Source organism: Buteo buteo, chromosome 5 (genome assembly GCF_964188355.1).
Source record: "Buteo buteo chromosome 5, bButBut1.hap1.1, whole genome shotgun sequence".
Lineage (NCBI taxonomy): Eukaryota > Metazoa > Chordata > Aves > Accipitriformes > Accipitridae > Buteo > Buteo buteo.
In genome coordinates this window covers 31,738,346-31,757,356 of record NC_134175.1, presented here as the reverse complement: position 1 = coordinate 31,757,356, position 19,011 = coordinate 31,738,346, and the positions used below count along the sequence as shown (strand labels likewise).

General features: G+C 36.3%; 1 protein-coding gene across 8 annotated transcripts in view; it reads left to right on the top strand.

The window, feature by feature from the left end:
• The window catches only part of UBR3 (ubiquitin protein ligase E3 component n-recognin 3), a 122,539-nt gene extending 103,944 nt beyond the window's left edge, over nt 1-18,595 (top strand). For all 8 annotated transcript variants that reach the window (XM_075028474.1, XM_075028473.1, XM_075028472.1 and 5 more), the window contains 7 exons: nt 5,486-5,610; nt 9,258-9,365; nt 9,870-9,980; nt 10,800-10,976; nt 12,961-13,170; nt 15,376-15,515; nt 16,115-18,595. In XM_075028474.1, coding sequence (XP_074884575.1) covers nt 5,486-5,610; nt 9,258-9,365; nt 9,870-9,980; nt 10,800-10,976; nt 12,961-13,170; nt 15,376-15,515; nt 16,115-16,232 — 989 coding nt within the window. In that variant the 3' untranslated portion in view covers nt 16,233-18,595. The remainder of the gene's footprint in view (nt 1-5,485; nt 5,611-9,257; nt 9,366-9,869; nt 9,981-10,799; nt 10,977-12,960; nt 13,171-15,375; nt 15,516-16,114) is intronic.
• The last annotated feature ends 416 nt before the right edge of the window (nt 18,596-19,011 follow it).

Below are 19,011 nucleotides of genomic sequence, written 5' to 3'. Positions count from 1 at the left end.
CATGATTTCTTTGTCCTGAGATGTAGAATGCAGTTCAGAAAAATAGGTAATAACAAATTTGTTTAGAACTTTTGTAATGGGTGTGTAGGTCAAAGAGTTGAATTTGATATCATTAATTCTTGGTAGAGAACTGAGGCATGAAAAGGTAAAATGGCTTGTGCAGGGTCACATGGCAGGTCAGTGATAGGGGTGAACAAAATCTATGTTTGACCCTACTGCTTCCTGAACTTTCTGTGCTGCTTTGGCGTGATTGTGGGTTGCAGGAGCTGTGGACTTGGCTGGACATAGGTATGCAGACAGAAGGTTGATGCCTGTGTGCGCTGACAGATATTTCCAGTATATTCCTTTAACAGTAGACTTAACTACATTGCAAAAGAGGTGGTGTTGCAGTCTAGCACAGAATGCCATGGTAATGGTGTTAGAACACTAATAATGAAGGAAGAATCTGTAGGGTTTAGAATCCATGAAGGATTTTCTTCCCCTTTTAGCATGGATGCTCTCTGGTAATGGTACTGGTTTTGCAGCATCATTTATTAGGTATGTTGATGTATTCATAAAACCCCTATTTTATCCTTACAGGAAACAGTTAATCAACTATTAAATCTTCTTCATGTTCGTACTCAAAATCCTTTTTGTTTACACAGTGTGTTTTAAAAATACCAAGTGCTCTGTGAGGAGGACCCAAACTTCATCTCATGCCCTTCAGATATAGCACTAGGAATTGCATTAACTACCCTATTATCTGTTGGATGGGTGTTGGTATCTTTTTTTCAGTCCAACATCGATTAAAGCAATAAAAATGCCATTACTGTTCAGCCTCTCCATTCAGAGAGGAAAATTGATCTGAACACATCACAAAGAAAGAACACTACAAATTAATTTATTTTTTTTTACGGGAGAAACTTTGTGGTGGAGGTCAGAGCATTTACAAGCACTTCGCAATTTACAAAGAAGGGAATGAGGAAGATAGTGTGTACCTCCTGTGTAGTGTAACCAGCAAAATAAACACTGTGTTCAAGATACTAAAACCATTTGTGATTAATTTTTTTTTTGTTTGACACTAGAACATTTTAAAGCCTTTTAAAGGCTTCATATGCTCAGCATTCTGAAATTGTGCAAGACTAAACACGTAATAATCCACATAGGCGTTTCTGGTTTAATTCTGTGGCAGTTGTGTAGAGGATGGACAGTGTTCATGGTGTTGTGAGGTGGGACTCTAGAAAATGAGCATTTTCTGAACCTCTAGCTCCTTTCTTACAGAAATAGAAAATGGTGTTGCATATGAAGAAAGGTAGTACAGAAATGGAGACAGTGGCTCGGTAGTTAACAAAACTTAAATCTGTCCTTGTAAATTGATTTCAACACCCTCCACCACCCCTTTCTGCAACACAATTTCTATATGCTGAACAAGTAATTTAATTCAAATTGGACATTCTTCTTTGTTACCATCAATAGTAAAAATATTTATTTTCTCAGTACCTGACTGGGGACTCCTGTGCCCATATTTCTAGAAGCACAGAGTAGCTTCCAGTGATTTCAGTTTCTGCTTTGCTTTGAAAATATCATACTGTTGCAAAGTATTTAAAAATTGGGGACTGGGTGAGCCTGGGGCTAGTAGGTGCATAGAATTTGGTGGTCAACTGGCCATCAGTGGCCTGACACTGTGCTTGATGCCACATATGCAAGGAGGGTCATGCAGCAGCATGGGTGTTTGCCAACATGCTGTTACACAGTCTGGCGTTGCTCTAACATAGGCCACAGTGCTGCTTTTATGAGATCCGCGATTTGGGTATGGTGGATGTGCTCCAACTTGAAAGCTGGTTTTAAGAGTTTAGCCAGACCTCTGTGGACTGTGGGAAAGGTTTTCTTCTCTGGTGTGTAACACCTAAATTCAGACCCTTTTTTTGTAATTCTAATAAGGCCCAGATGCTGAAGAACCTGACCTGCATGTTCTGACACATTCTTTTTCTATAGAGTTTCAATGGCATGCAACAAAAATACAGCAAGCAGCACTCAGGCGAACACTAGCACTTTTTCTTTAATGATTGGATAAGGATCTTGACTAAATATAGAATGAATGTAATCAACTTGAATAGTATCCAATTTCAATGTGGAAGTTTAAGTATTTATCTGTATCCTAGAACTTTCAATATACCTTTCATGGATTATCTGAAGTTCAGTGCTGTCTCCTTTTGTTCTGAAGTTATTTTTTCAAATAACTGTTCAAGCTTTAGATCAAGAAGAATATTTTCAAAGATTATTTATATAAAGACGCCCTTCTGAATTCACTACAAAAGATCCTAGGTCCTTAATTTTGCATTTAGTTTGCTTTGTGGATTCTTTCCGCAGTCATTGCCTGCCAGCCTATATCATCTAATTTGATACTAAAATTAAAAGATGCATACTGTTAGTAATACACTTATTCATCTGCACATTTCTTGCACTAATGTTAAAATTAGAGTTATAGAAGTGTTTCCTGTATAAACTTTATTTTTAAGGGGATTTGTTTAACGTATATAATGGGATGGGATGCTGTGAAGTAATTTGGTTCCAAAAAGTTTTGTTTAAAAAAGTTTTAAAAATAGGAACATAAAAGCATTTCTCAACATTATTCAAAAATAAGTACAAAAATCCTGCATTAGCCTGTGTTTTTATTATAACGGCCTAGCCATAATAATATAACTTATAGACTGTCAGAATATCAGATTAGGTTTTTTATGTACAAACACAGAAGTCCTAACTGCGTTTTAGTGCAGAATGTTGCACAGTATTTCATCTGCAACAGAAGGGACTGACAGCATTTACACAGTTTACTCCATGGCATACAAATATACTAGCAATCTTTAGAATTATTAAATCAAAAAGGTGATATAGCAAAACCATAGCCTTCACCGGGGGGCAGCAGGAAAACGCTACGCAGCCCCCATGCACGCACTGTGGAAAGGCAAATAAAATTGCTCTTTGCAGTAGACAAGAATGTAACAGCTCTAGCGTTATGGATACCTACAGCTGTCAAATAATTTGCATTTTACAAATAAGAGAGAACACATAGTAATGAAAGATAATTGATCCTTTGGCTGATGTTTTTAGTATGTCTCCCACGGGATGTTTTTGTGACTACAAAATACTTGCTTTCAAAGCCTTGGCGCTCATTACACAGCGTGCCGCCTCTGAGCTGCTCCTGTGATATTTTCTTAAAAAAAGTAAGATGAAGTTTGTGCAGAAGTCAGGACTTTTTAAGGGTGACCCAGATGCGGGAGTGTTCTTTGTCCAATTGATGAATTTGCTCAATTCTGTGTTCTCCAAAAATTACATTCTCCAAAAATGCAGTTCATAGTCATTTATGAGTGACATACATGTAAGTAAATACAAGAACATTAATTTATTTTAAAAAACATGATATACTCTAGATATAATATTTCTGGTGAATTGAACAATTAGTATTCAGTGGTGGAACAATTAGTATTAAGATGGGGAGTAATTATATTTAACAAAAAACAGATTTTAAAAAAGGTAATAGTTTTAGAGGGTGCTAAGACACCCAGCATTGAGCACTGTGTAATCACCTCAGCAGAACAGAATAAGAACTAGAAGGTGAAGTGGGCTATGGCAGACTGGTGAATGTTGACCAGCAGTCTAGTTTTGCTGCTGTAAGTGCAGTGGTTTTCAGTCATGCTTTCACACTGTAAAATTGATCTCTATTGCTTGTATCTGCTATTGATGGAGATAGAGCTCAGTACTTGAGTTCAGTTCTAGCTACAATTATAGACTGTAGCTCAGGCTGAAGAGGCAGTTTTTACAATTCTGTGAGCATGTGGTTAAATCTTGTAAATCTCAGTCCCAGAAAATTTACTAAAAGCTTGCCTGCTATTATTCCTCAGGAGGAGGATTGCTAAGAAAATGGAGGTTTCAGCAGAGGAAAAAAGTAGGGCCTAGAGATGTAGTGGGATCTGGTGAATTCTCCTTCCAGGGAAATGCAGAGAGGAAACATCATTATAATGCTACCTGCTGTAGAATGGGGTGGATGAAGTATAGCAGCGTTTGTTGTCATGTTTAACATAAGCTCCATAGGAAGATAATACAGAAAAAAGTACACTTTTAATTACATAGTTACAAATTATCATTTACGTGCTTAAAATGTGCATATTGTATATCCTCCGTGACATTAAAAAGTTTCAAAATCCATGTCTGTGTTGATTTATAAACATTTGTTACATAAAAAAGGAATTGTTATTTCACAAATTTAATTATGTACTCAAGTCCTGACTGTGTGTGTTTTAGAACCCAGTGGTGGGTTTTGATATTAGATACAAGAAAGGAGAAGCAAGGAGTTTCATCTCCCTTACCTCCTTTTTAATTTTTGCATACAAAGCTCATTTAAATCCTTTGGGAAGAAAGAATGAATTTAACCCAATTTTTGTGAGGTGCTTATGTAAATAAAATTGTTTTGCTTGACTTCAAAGCCTGAGAGGACTTTTTAAAACCCTCATTTTTGTATACATTGTTTTAGATATATATTATAGTTATGTTTGTGCTTAACAAGTGGTATAAGTGATGATAGAAACTTCTTTGATCTGCCTAGATTTAAAAAAATCAGATTATTTGGGATGGGAAAAAGAACCTAAAGTAAAAAGAGAAAAAAAGGACTGCTACCATATCTTCATTTCAGAGAATGATCACATTCACCTTTTCTCCTGTTCCAGTTTTAGGAAGTCTTATTTTGCCTCTGTTGCTAGCTTCCGCCAAAAGATTTCAAAGCCTTTCTCCTGCAGCCTACATGTAGGAGATAATAATCCTTTAAATATTATGAAAAATTGTAAACAATAAAGATCTTGCAAAAACAGGTAATTTCTAAAATGACAGTCTGTCTTTTGTCCTCTTCGTGTATTCACATGAGGTCCAGTAAATAGGTACTCACTGAAGAGTGATCTGCAGCAAGTCTTGTATGGCTGGATCCATATCTGGAAGTGAAGGGGTAGAAACTGAAGTATGCTAAGTGTCCTTCTTGCAGAGATTTCTTTGGGAACTTAACTTTTCCAGTATTTGTATGAATGTAACTTACCCCAGATGGTTTAATCATTGCCAGAAGAGATGGTAGGATATGCATTTGCTTACATCTACAGCAACCAATTAGTTGTAGCTATCAGTAATCAGTAGCTTAATTTGATGTAACGTTTGGACAAAATAGAATTTTCTCATATCACCGGGTCACTAGGAGGAAGTCACTGCTGATCAGGATTAAGATGAACATATAGAGCAGTGGAAAGTTACTTGCCCTTTACTTGTTCTGTTCACTATGGCTGCCAAGTAATTTCTGAAAGCCAGTAAATGTATTTATGTTGTTTTGTATGTTTTGGGGGTTTGTACTTTTAGTATAGCGCTTCCTTTTCATTTGAGAAGCATAATTTCCATAACTAGAGACTCTGTTATCAGTATATTTGCTAAAAATATCAAGTGTTTAAAAATTACTTACTTTGTTTTACAGAACACTTCACCTGCATTATAAAAGTGCTGTTCACTTTATTGTATACTCAAGGCTTGGCAGCACTTTCTGTTAAATGCAGTGCTGAAGATAGGACGGCATGGAAAGAGTCAGGAGATCTCAAAAAGGTTGGTTAATTTACTAAAACATTTATGAAATTTTGCTTCTGTATTTCTGGTTAAGAGTGTAACAGATACATTTGCTTTGCATATAATAATTTGCTTCTGCTTCACATAAATCCAGTAATTTTCTTCTGTGTGCACAATTTTTTCAGGTTTTGGTATGTGATGAGACTTAAAAGCTTCACAATTAATATCTAGTTCCAGAACTGAGTTTTAGATTTGAGGCTCTATCTCTGTAGTTTCAGTCCTGAGTTTGTTGCAGTGGTATTGAGTAAATGCAGCTTTCCTTCCTGTGAAATTGAAGCCTTCCTAAATAAACCATGGGTTGATCTGATGCACTCCTTTACAGTAAAAGCAGGCAAGCTTGTTGGTGGGGGAAAAAACTCTTGTCTTTTTCTTATTTGTTCATGTGATTTGTGGCTAGCCATACAAATTTCTCTCAATATGTGGTCTAGAGTGCTCATGTGATGAAGCAGCAGAGAAGGAAATTTGTAGACTAGGCAGGTAGGTATTTCACTGTCGTTTCCGTGTATTTTTTTTGATGGTATTTACAAATAAAGTGAAGGCGTGTCTTGCTATTTCAGTTCAGCTGATTGAATGCCAGTTCCCACCAAAAGATACAGTTCCCTGCACTGGCATTCATTTAATCCTTCAGTTAGTTTTCTGCTCCATGGATTGATTCCCCAGGTCAGAGGAGTGCCAATGCCAGACCATGGGAAAAGATGAAAGTATTGGGGCCAGGAGAGGAAAAGGGTAGAGGAATACCCCTTTATACAACAGCTGGGTCTTAGAATATGTTGGCTGTAAAATGAAATGCATGCTGAGAAGCATGACCTGCTTTTCACATGTAAGTTAAGATTTGTCATACTGGTCAGTCACAACTCCAATGTATTAAGGACAAAGTATCTGCTGGCCAAACTCCTGCTATGTGGGATTTTTCTTTCTGGACTTGCATTAAGCATTTGAGATCACTGGGCAGTACTGCATTTTGTTGGCTCCCTCTCCACCCCCTTCTTTCAATATATTGTCATTTTCTTAGAATTTCAAGAACATTTGCTTGAGAGTGTTGCTGGTGAGGGTTTTTTTTTTTCCATTTTTGTGTTTACTTAAGTGATTCCCAAGCAATAGATAATTCTGGAGTTTAAAGTTTGTGGCAGAAAGCGTATAAATAGGTTGAAGTGTTACCAGCTTGTTTATCATATGGACTATGAAAGAATATATGGACTACCTTTTTCTTAGTAGCAGAGGTTGCAGTTTATCTGAACATATACTTACAATGTTTAATTTTCTGTCTACAGTGAGAGATTTTATTGTATGAAAATAGACTTAGGGCATGTGGTAGGTGGGCTTGCTCCCTGTTAATACTAAGATGTTTTCTTATAGAAGCATGTGAAAGCATTTGCTTTACATAAAGCACTTTGTACTTCAGGGTTGCAAATTATGATAATGGCTCAGATAACGGATTTATGAAGTAGCCATCTCTTGATATTAAAGACAGTCCATTTTAGTGGAATTTTCACTAGTGTGCCCGTCTTTGATGGATGATAAGGCCAAGTGAGAAATAGTAGCACATTAAACAGTATGTTACTGTGAATGGATGTTGTGACTTAGTGTAATTCAAATAACACAACAGATTAACTTCTGTCAATTTGAGGATTTTGACTTTTCTTCTGTGAGAAGCCCATTGAAGGCTGACAGTTTTCCAAGTGGGGAGAGCAAAAGAGGTAGGAGGTAGATTAGGAACACTGTTCCCCGCTGCATATGTGCTATACTGACAGCATCTCTCACTCTCCCTTGGAAACGTCCTCCTTCCTCTTGTCTGTCTCGTGTAGATCATCTGTGTACAAAGGTCCAAGTTCTGACAGCAGCTTGGCAGTATGTGCTTGGGGTGATCTCTGCATGATCCTTCAGAGACTCCTACGCTTATGTTACTGCCACAGCTTACTTCCTTCTTGGCTTCCATCCCACCCCAGTGATAATCCACCCCAAGTGCAGAGGCTTAGCGAAAGTCCCACATGCAAGTTTGCCCTTCCCTGCATGTCTTTCCCATTTCCTGCTCCTCCTCCTGCACAGTGTTGCTGCCTGGACCCTGTATGTGTCTGAAAGACCTCTGAGCGCTGAGCATCAACCAGCGGTAATCGCACAGCTCCCTGTTCCTCTCTCCCAGCCCTTTGGCAGCCCTTCTGTTTTTGAGCCTAGCCATAGTCCTCAGATGAATTCTTTCTCTTTGCATGTCACAAGGGAAGCTGGTTTTTAATTTAGGAATCCAAGTTCGTTCTTTAAAGTTTCTTGAGGGCCAGATGGTTTAAAACATATGGTTCAGGCTGGCTTTTTCTTAAGTGCTGATAATATTGACATTTTGATCCCGGGATGACTACACAGATCACACCTTACTTAACTTTTGTCTGTGGATAATGCCAAGTGAATCTATTTCAACTTGGTATCGGAGACATTAAACACAAGCTGAAGTCTTTCCTCTATATTCATGCCAAGTGATCCAACAACATTAAGAGTTCAATTTCTCAGCAGGGCTGAGAGGTGGACATTCTACTTCTGATTGCCAACTTCACTCTCATTACCTTTGCAAGGTGCCTTACGGTGTCATAAGAAGCACACTGTAAATGCCTGTGGAGTAAACTTCCAGGAATAATGTAGATGAAAGGTTTGCCCTAACTGCCTTCTTAAATATATGTTGCCTTCTGGTTCTTAGACTATGAGCATAAACAGCAAGTCTGCCTTCCCTATGCTGAAAGGTGAAGACCCCATCTAAAATTAACAATTATAATTGATGTCAAAATGCAATAAAGAAACCAACTGATTAGTTACGTACATTGTTACGTACCGAAGTCCTTATATATTTAATCTCATGTAGTTGCTTTGGAATGTTTTTTTAAAGAATCCCAGTAATGTTCCACTCCCTTATTGTTTGTTATATTGTTGATATACTAACAGAGCTCAAAATTCACATCCATTTATGTATGTTTTCCCGGGTAGAATTTACTATGACTTAGAAGAAAAATACCTATGGGAATACTGCTTTCTATCTCTGATGGCTTTCTATAATTGTTGCCTTTAAATATAAATGCTATGGCACAAAGCTAAGTAGCTATCTATTTTTTACACTAAATATTTTTTTCCATCTGTAGTAGATATTTTTCATTCCAAACACAACTTTCCATTTTCTGATAGATTCATTTCAACTTAAAATACATAGCAAGCGTTTTGTAACTCGTTCTGGTTGGTACATTTTACAGAGTTACTTCTCCCCCCCCCCCCATTAGTTGTCTTAGAATTCAAATTCTGTCAAAACACTATGTATCCATAAGGTGATTCTTCCTAATTTTAAAGTAAGCATTTTTATACTCACAGAAAAAACATGAGGAATGCAACATCATTAAAGTGTTTTTATATAACACTCAGTTTAGAACATATGTAATTGAAGCAGCAATTCACATTTCACTCTGTGAGCTAAATGCAGTCCCTGTCTGTAAAACTTTTTTTTTTCTTTTTTTTTTTAACCAGTGTGTATCTTTGTAGGTCAAAATTCATGTGTTGATCAAAAGGAAATGTACTTAATCACTGTTACTATTACAGGAACTTTCTCTCCTTTTCATGACCAGTGCATTTTAGATTTCTTTCCTTCTTATTTGCAGAATACACCCAGTGGAGAAAAATCTTGGGAAGTATTGCTGGGTCATGTGATTAGTGAGCTGTCTAAGGGAAAGATATATGAAGAAGGAGAGACTGAAGAATTAAGAGTGGTATTGGCAAATCTCTTGAGAATTTATCCAGCATGTCCGCTTTCTGTCTCTTATTTATTTTTTTCAACCTTGTTGTTATATGATTTTTCTCTGATCTTGCTAAAGACTGCAGTACAACTCTTTATTTTCTAGATCAAAGCACATCCCTTTGGGACAGTTTGCCTGTGTAAATCTTTCTTTTACTAATATCATATGTGGCCAGTGCTGTGTTGAGAAAGTTATTGATAAATACTTCTTATAACTGTGGGTTTTGAGCATATGTATGAAAGAGCTTTCAGAAACTTGGAAAACTGAATATTTAAGTAGAAAAAACATCTGTCAAGGGGGAAAGAAAACCCGCAGAGTTCTTTCAGAGTACTAGTGAAATGCTGGCCTTTGGAATGTATGTTTGATGCAGTGGTTTATATAGTATGCTTAAAAAAAACATTGGATTCATATTGGAGTTTCTTACATAGGAGCAACTTATCTGGGGCAGAATTTAGTAACTTCTTTCTTCCCCTGTAGGTAAATCCTGATTCTGTAGAGTGCTATCTGCAACAGTTCTGCCTGCCTTTCCTCAGGATCACAAGCCTTCTTCAACACCATCTTTTTGGAGGGGATTTACCTAGTTGCCAGGTACAAATTGAGAGGGTTACACTCAAATATTTCCATTTAAAAACTAGAGATAAAAAAATTAGAGTTTTAAGGTGTCTTTTTCATGGTATGTATTTTCTGTCCTAAGATTTTTATTTTTTTATATTGTATTTTATAGCATTGCTCTGTAGCATTATCTGTCATCTGTAAATTTGTTTTCAAGGCAGTTCCCCTGAAAAATGGTACTATATTCTTAAAATTGAGCAAATACATGCTTATTTTATCAAGTCGTAGATGCCTGTCTCATAAAATACCAACATACTTTTAAAACTTGACCAGCATTTGCAGAGATGTCATAATTTCCACACAGACTGGAATTCAGTCCTGATTTTGCTTAATGCCCGTTAATACTTGGACTTTATTCTCAGAGACATTGCATCAGTGGACAATTATGTTTACATTCCGTGACTGATTTAAGTAGAGTTTACTGCAGGTCAGCTCTCTCATTTCCTTGCCTCAGAATCATCTCATCTCTAAAACAGCTACAAGCCAGTTTGGGGTGCTAAATAGGAAGAAAATTATTGGGGAGTTTGGGGGTTTCTGTTTGTGTTTTTTGGATTTTGTGGTTTTGTGTGGGTTTGTTGGGTTTTTTTCTGACCAGTTTTCTTGTATTTTGAGAATGCAGTTTGAGGTAATCTGGAAAAAATGGAAGCTTTTCTGTGTCTCTGAACATGACTATTGGCATCATTGTACTAGAACGTCTTTACTTTTTTTTATTGGAATGGATACATTTTTTATAAACTATATACAAATTCAGAGTGTAGGCATTAATCTAAACCTCTCTGGTTTTGTACCTAAAAGGAAGATGAAGAATTCACAGTTCTTGCAAGCTGCCTGGGTCTATTACCATCTTTTCAGTCAGCTCATCAGTTCACCAGTGCCTCTTGTCTCGATTGGCCAGTGCCAGCATTTGACATGGTATCACAGTGGTGCTCAGAATTGGTTTCATTTGCAGATAAACATCCAGATCAAGTAAAGGTATGTAGCAAAATTACTTTTTCCAAAGTAGTCCTAATGTGGAAGCAGCTATTTATTGCTTGATTCACTATGCACATACACTGTTGTTTTGGATAAGGATCTGAGAACCTGACTTGTAAATGAGAGAGAAATTGTAATCAGAAATATTAGTGGATATGGTTTGGATTGGTTAAAAACAAGAAGAAAAAAACCTGTGGTTTTTATATAATTGCTGGAGAAAGAAAATAGAAATGCTCTCCTTGGATGATACTAAGTGTACCCATATCTTCTGCACCTGAAACCTATCAAGGACATGTAATAGAAACTTTGTCTTTTAAGAAAATACTTATCTGTGGTTTTTCTTGCCTGTTCGACATTGTTGATATTTTTGAGCATCTTCAGTTGCAATACTGAAAAAAAATCAAAAGGATAAAAGCTGTGTAATAGCTGACTGATAAAAGATGGTACATCTTCTCTGAAGGTTAAAGAAACAATACCAAGACTTGAATCAGTGCAATTGGAATATCAATTGTGAAATGGAAACATTTCAACATTACTGCATTGTTTTTATGAAGAAGCTGTATTTCAACAATTCAAGTCCCCCTCTCCTAAGTTTATGGTGTCAAAGAGGCAAGCCAGATGCATTCTTCACTCTGCAACATGATCTGCACCTGTGTTTGCATGTTTGCAGGCATGAATTAGGCTGTTGTGAATGAAAATTTGAATACTCTGATTAATCTCAAAACACAGTTGCTGCCAATCTGATAGGCGTTTGAGAGAGATTGCAGTGAAACTGTGATAGCATTCTTTCCATGATTGAAAAGGAACTGTGTACAAATGCAATTTTCCCCCTTTTTTTTTTTGTTAGGTTTTGAGGTCATACACACTTCAAAAAATTTTACACTTTGCAAGAAGGATCCCATCTGACCTCTATGCCCATCAATTTTATAAACCCAGTAAAAATGAGTAGGTTGAGGGAAAACACATCACTGTCTAAAAACAAACAAACAAAAAAAACCCAAACCAAACCAAAAAAAAACAACAAAAAGAACCATAAAATTGGACAGTGTTTTTAAGAGCAAAAGAGTTAGGCTTTGAAACCAGTATTTACGTAGCGCCTGCCTTATAAAAAGTTTGTGAGTACTGTTAAGTTCTTAATGGCCTCAAAATTTGTGTGTGCCACACAGTTTTGAAAATCATAGAATCATAGAATGGTTTGGGTTGGAAGGGGCTTTAAAGATCATCTAGTTCCAACCCCCTGCCATGGGCAGGGACACTTTCCACTAGACCAGGTTGCTCAAAGCCCCATCCAACCTGGCCTTGAACACTTCCAGGGATGGGGCATCCACAACCTCTCTGGGCAACCTGTTCCAGTGCCTCACCACCCTCACAGTAAAGAAATTTTTCCTAATTGCTAATCTAAATCTACCCTCTTTCAGTTTAAAGTCATTACCCCTTGTCCTATCACTACATGCCCTTGTAAAAAGTCCCTGTCCAGTTTTCTTGTCAGGCAGATGTCTTCAAATACCATATACAGAACCTAACTTCAGTACTGGTTTTGAAAGTTTTAGTCTAAATTTTACCCAGGAGACAGCTTTCATAGTCAGTGCCAGCATTTGGCAACAGTGTGTCAATGTTGCCAAGACAACTTAGCATAGGGTGGGAGTCTTCCCTGTAGATCACTCTTAATCCTCTTGTTTTAGCCATGAAGAATTTTGCGCTAAAAAAGTGTCACACTTAGAAAACGTCCTTGGGAAAAGGCTCGTGCCCATTTTGCACCTGTTACAAAAGATGAAATGTGACTACAGGTGGGGAGGGTGTTCAGCCAGAGGCTGGTGACTATTGCAAGGTGACTTTTGACTTCTAAATTTGTGAAATGCAGAAGAAGAGAGAGATTTTTAAACTGCATGCTTCCTTTCTTTGGTATTCTCTTTTCTTAGAAAATGTAAATGCATAAATGAATGTGTGGAACTGATACATTGTTCTTATCTTATCTTATCTGTAGGCTTTGCTTATCCAGGAACCTAAGTGGGGCTTGCCACGCCTCCTTCAGTTGCCTGAGAATTATAATACCATTTTTCAGTATTATCACAGAAAGACTTGTACTGTTTGTACCAAGGTTCCTAAAGATCCTGCTGTTTGTCTAGTTTGTGGTACTTTTGTATGCTTGAAAGGACTGTGCTGCAAACAACAGAGTTACTGTGAATGTGTACTGGTAAGAGAATTAATTCAAATTCTGTAATTGGTATTCACACTCATGGATAGTTTTTTAACTCCGTTGCTCAGTTTTGATGGTTTTCTTTCCAAAATGTGTTTATATAATCAAAGAAGCATAGAATAATTTGGGTTGGAAGGGACGTTTTAAAGTCATCTATTCCAAACCCCAATAATAATGTTTAGTGCTTATTTCTGATAGATGGACCTAGACTGGATTCTAGAGAGCAATTTATTTATCCTTTTAAGCCCATAACCTATTTCACCTGTTTGAAAAACTCTTACAAAGCCATTGTGTGTAATGTTGATGCATGGTTTTGATTCATAACTAATTGAAATTTGTCTACATTCTGATTGTTCATATATTGTTTTAATTTTCCTCTTGTTTTGTTTCCTTGCTTTCTGTGTACATAAGAATATCAATATATGGGGGGTTTTTTTCCTTTTTATAGAGTACTTTCTGATATACCTGACCATCTACCAGTGATCTACAGACTATAGCTAGATAAGCATCATTTTAAGGCCTTTGACTTTAATTCAGGAGCAAAGTTTTCTAGTCAGCATATATGTAAGTCCTTTCAGGAACCCGAGTGGGACAGCATCTAGTATTGTTTTCCCTTCTATGGTAAAGGTTTGCTTTGAGAGCTGTTCTGTTTCCTACCATAGAACAGTTAGTAGAAGGCTGGAGCTACGTAGGCTTTACAAAACTATGAGGGGAATTTGTTGGGGGATATTTACAAATGGGGCATAAAGTCAAGCCCAAAGAAATTTCAGAGGGATCTTGGACCTTTTTGAAATTGTTTGAACTTGCCTTTCTCTCTCATACTCCTAATATGGTGGGAGAAGAAGGGGTGGGCAAAATTTAAAATAGAATTAACAGTTTTATTTAAGGTGTCAAGCTTCATGAAAACAGAAAGTTACAAAAAAAAGAATTAAAAATCTGTATAATTAATTACATTTTAGTATAATTGATGGGATTTAGCCGCTACTTGTAATAAAACTATATAGTAAGAGCATGTTTTTCAATTGCTAAAATGAATTTGGTTAATACAGATTATGCTATTCACAGAGATGAATGATATTGAAGCAAGCAAGAATTATTTAAAAAAATAATTTTTTTTTTTTTTTTTTTTTTACTATATTTGTAGAGCCATAGACTAAATCTTTGAGCATGGTGTCATGGTTTAACCCCAGCCAGCAACTAAGCACCATGCAGCTGCTCTCTCACTCCCCCCGGCCCCCAGTGGGATGGAGGAGAGAATCAGGAAAAGAAGTAAAACTCGTGGGTTGAGATAAGAACGGTTTAATAGAACAGAAAAGAAGAAACTAATAATGATAATGATAACACTAATAAAATGACAACAGTAATAATAAAAGGATTGGAATATACAAATGATGCACAGTGCAATTGCTCACCACCCGCCGATCAACACCCAGTTAGTCCCAGAGCGGCAATTCCCCCACCCCCACTCCCCCCAGTTCCTATACTGGATGGGATGTCCCATGGTATGGAATACACCGTTGGCCAGTTTGGGTCAGCTGCCCTGGCTGTGTCCTGTGCCAACTTCTTGTGCCCCTCCAGCTTTCTCACTGGCTGGGCAGGAGAAGCTGAAAAATCCTTGACTTGACATAAACACTACTTAGCAACAACTGAAAACATCAGTGTTATCAACATTCTTCTCATACCTAACTCAAAACATAGAACTGTACCAGCAACTAGGAAGACAGTTAACTCTATCCCAGCTGAAACCAGGACACATGGTTAGAAAAAGCAAATGTTTAGTTGTACAGACTATTGTAAAAGAGGTAATATTAAGTTTTTGCGATTACTTTCTCTTGCCATCTATGAAAAATATTTGATTATGCTATACAGTTTGCTATACAACAACAAATTCAAAATATTGTAGAAAATATTTTTGCTCATTTTTATTAGGCAATTCTGTTTTTACATGATAATGAATATCCTCCCTTTTTGAGTAGGGAACCATTTTTGTATGCAGGTGTTGTTATGGCAGCACAAGACATGGAGTTCAAATTTGCTGAGAGAATTTTGGGGCAGGCTATCCTTCTGTCAAACTGTTTCTTAGTAAATAATATGTGTATGTTATTTCAAGCAAAAGTAAATTTTTTTTTAATCCTTTTTGTTATAAAGTTGACAGACACTAACGGAATCTTTGCATCTTCCCTTTCTATACCCATATTACAGCATTCTCAAAACTGTGGAGCTGGGACAGGAATATTTCTTTTGATTAATGCTTCTGTAATCATCATCATACGAGGCCATCGTTTCTGCCTTTGGGGTTCTGTTTATCTAGATGCACATGGTGAAGAAGACAGAGATCTTAGGTAATTTTTCATTATCACTGTGTTTCATCGTTGCTCCTCTGTATAGATCAGCTTTATGTTATGCAATACATGCAATAACAGATAATAACAGATCTCTACCTTCCTTGAGTGGAAAATTCCCATTTACTTCAAGTTGAACTGACATTTTTTTCTTCCCTCTGCAAGGTGGTATAATCATGATCATTGAGTTATACATACCAGGCACTCAACAGACAGATTCCTATGTTGCTGTTCCCAATGATGGTCAATTCTGTGTTGCATTGGGAAACACTTCTCTCCCAAAGTTGTTGCTTGGCCTTTAATCAAATGATGCAGTTGGATTCCAGTGTAGGGGAGGAGTGTAGCTGCCATGCGACACATGCCTGAGAGAACAAGAGATGTTTTCTGGATTCTGCTATCCAAGAGGGAGGAAGGGAAGTCCCAGCAGTTACCCTTATTAAAAGCAAAAGCCCCTCACCAATAAAAATGCATGCTTTCCCTGGGAAAAAAGTTGTACGAGTATTGCGTGTTGATTATATAATGAAGCAGTTTTCCATTTAGTTGGCATATTAACCATTTGTTTTTCTTTTTTTTTTCTTTTCCCTCTGTTTTTTCTACAGGCGTGGTAAGCCTCTCTACATATGCAAGGAAAGATACAAAGTGCTTGAGCAGCAGTGGGTGTCTCATACTTTTGATCATATCAATAAAAGATGGGGGCCACATTATAATGGCTTGTAAATCATCATCATCTTCTACATACCATATCACTGCTGTTACCGTGAATGAATGCATCTTGACTGACAATAGCTTTAATTGAATGGGAGTTTAGCTCTTTGGCTCGGGGTGGAGTGGGGTATGGGCATAAAAGGGAAATGGAACTTTGTCAACATGTGAAATTTTTGCAAAATTAGCTGCTCTTGCTACTAAATGATACAATAATTGAAATTAAATCCTCAGAATGGTGTGAGCAATCTGATTGCACTCAGTAGTCCATTTTTCTTTTGTTTTTAAAAGCCCATTATTGTTAAGAAGCACAAATTTTACTTACAGTTGTTTAGAGGCTCCAGGGATAGCTGTCAGGTTTTTATTTTTCTCTGCATGGAGTTGAGTTTTTCGCAATTTTTTGCTGAAACAGTGTATATGTCTACTACATTACTAAATATGTTGACTAAAATTTCTTTGCCTTTTTTGTGTTGGTTTGAGGTTTTTGCTTGATACACATTTGTAATTAGACAGGATTTGTAAAATGATTGTGAGACTGCATGGTAACAATTGGTCTGAAAGTTGAATTTTAAAGAGTATTTCACTTATCATGAGAGGTCTATTGAAATATTTCAGGCATTACTGAAAACTTATGCATTCTCAGGAATTTCATTTTTTTTTTCCCTCCATAAATAAGTGAAATAGCTGTAAATTAGGTATCTTATTGCTCTAAATGTAATCCAGAACACATATTCTTTCTTTCTTTCTTTTTTTTTTTTTTTGGTCTTTTCCAGAATGGAGATTTTTTTCCCATATCAGTTGAATAAACTGTTAGTGATAACACATACAGAAATTGCTGCGTATAGAGAATTTGTATGGTGCCCAACATAGCAGATCCCAGTTACGAGCATAACAACCATAAGCCTGCTTGTCATTTCAAACCAGATGTACTTTTCAAAACAATTGGATTGGAAATGTGCAGGCTATTTTGCAAATGAAACATAATTTTGTATCTTTCCTGTCACGTCAGGAGGTTCCTCTGTATTGTATTTGTTTAGAGTAATCACTGTTCTTTCTGCTTGGTTTCCTAAAAAGGAAGAAAAAAAAAATCAACAGAGATAGCCTAGATGAACAACCAATGCATGTGCAGCCTCAGTGGATGAATGCCAAAACAGTTTATGCTTAGAGGGCTGAAAAATTCATGAAAAAAAGCATGACTGGGCTAAACCCCACAGTGTAAGTAGGTAGGAAAGATTATAGTTAAAATACTGATATGTAATATATTGCTACTAATGTTTTTCACAAGTGTTGGACATTTGTTGGCTATTTCGTACAGTACTACCAAGCAGTTCCTGGTAGTTTTGACTTTCCTAGTTTGTGTGTAAAATAAAATTTATATGTGTAAAATAAAAACATCTTATGATAAAACCACATATACAATGAAAACAGTTCCCCAGTGGAAGTCATTATCTAGTGAAAAGTGTATAGGGGAAATAAAATGACTGTATAGCAATCAAGGAGAATGGACAGCAGGAAAAGTAAGTAAATACAATGACTTTTTCTGGATACCTGCAATTCAAAAAAACCCACAATAAAGGATGCTGGTTTTTATACATACATATAAATATATATATATATATATATATTTCAAAAGTATTACAGTACTTCCTGTAAGATTAGAATTACTGTTTCACCAACTAAATGGCTATGTCTTTTCCAAAATATTACTTTTTTGATACTGTATTATAAGTTCTGCCTGTAATATTTTTGCATTGCTCATTATGAATATCAGGCCATTTTGTAAGTGTGGTTAAAGAGCAAAAAGATTCTTTGCATCTCCAGCATAACATTATTACAGGGCTCATGAACTTGAGTAATCTGTAGTTTGAAGCTCCCATGCTATATTTACAAGAGATAATGTATCCAGAATTTGATTACTGTGTTTTATTTAAAATGGAATGTTGTCTGGTTGTGCATATGGATGTGAAGTAAAACTATTAGCCTTAACTTTAACATTTGGGTATTTCATAGTGTTTATTTTAGTACTGGTGAATTAGTCACCAGTCAATTTAAAAACAAAACAAAATAAAAAAAATCACTTCGTTGAAAAATTGTACTTGAATATCCTTGCATGCTGCTAAACAAGAATTTTGATTTCCCCCATAACTTTTTTTAATCCTACTTTATTAAGCTAACCTTGAAAAATAACAGGTCCAAACTAGAGTGGTGTGTGCGTGTATTACTCAAATGTTCTGGTGTGATATCCTGTATGAATGATCATTTAAGTACAGTACATTACTGTAGAATCTAAATCAATCTTTATAACACATCAGAAGAGTATAAAACTAGGAATACAGTAATTGACATTGTAAGATATGTTAATAAAAGTCTACTGTCAATCTGTGTGTTTGTGAAATTTTTTCTCTCTACCCCAGTCATCCAAAATGTAGTTATTATTGAATTCCACCTGATAGCCAGGCAGTTACTTAAATATCAAAAGCTTATGCATGCAAAGTACTTTGCATAGAGAGTAAATCTGCTATGTTTTTTTTCTGTTACTTACACACAGTCATGTATTTTGTATTAGTAATTTGGATTATTTTATTTTACTCGTAACTATACCACTTAAAGTTGTACTTAATTTTATGCCAGCTATTAGAGCGTTGCTGCTGCAAACTGCTAAAATTAAAATGCTGAGTTGAGAAACTGTACTTCTGGGAAAACTGTGCTTGATCATCTTTTCTGTCAAATCTGTTTCTGGAATAACTATTACTTCAATTTGATGAATGTATATATACATTAAATTTTTCCTTTT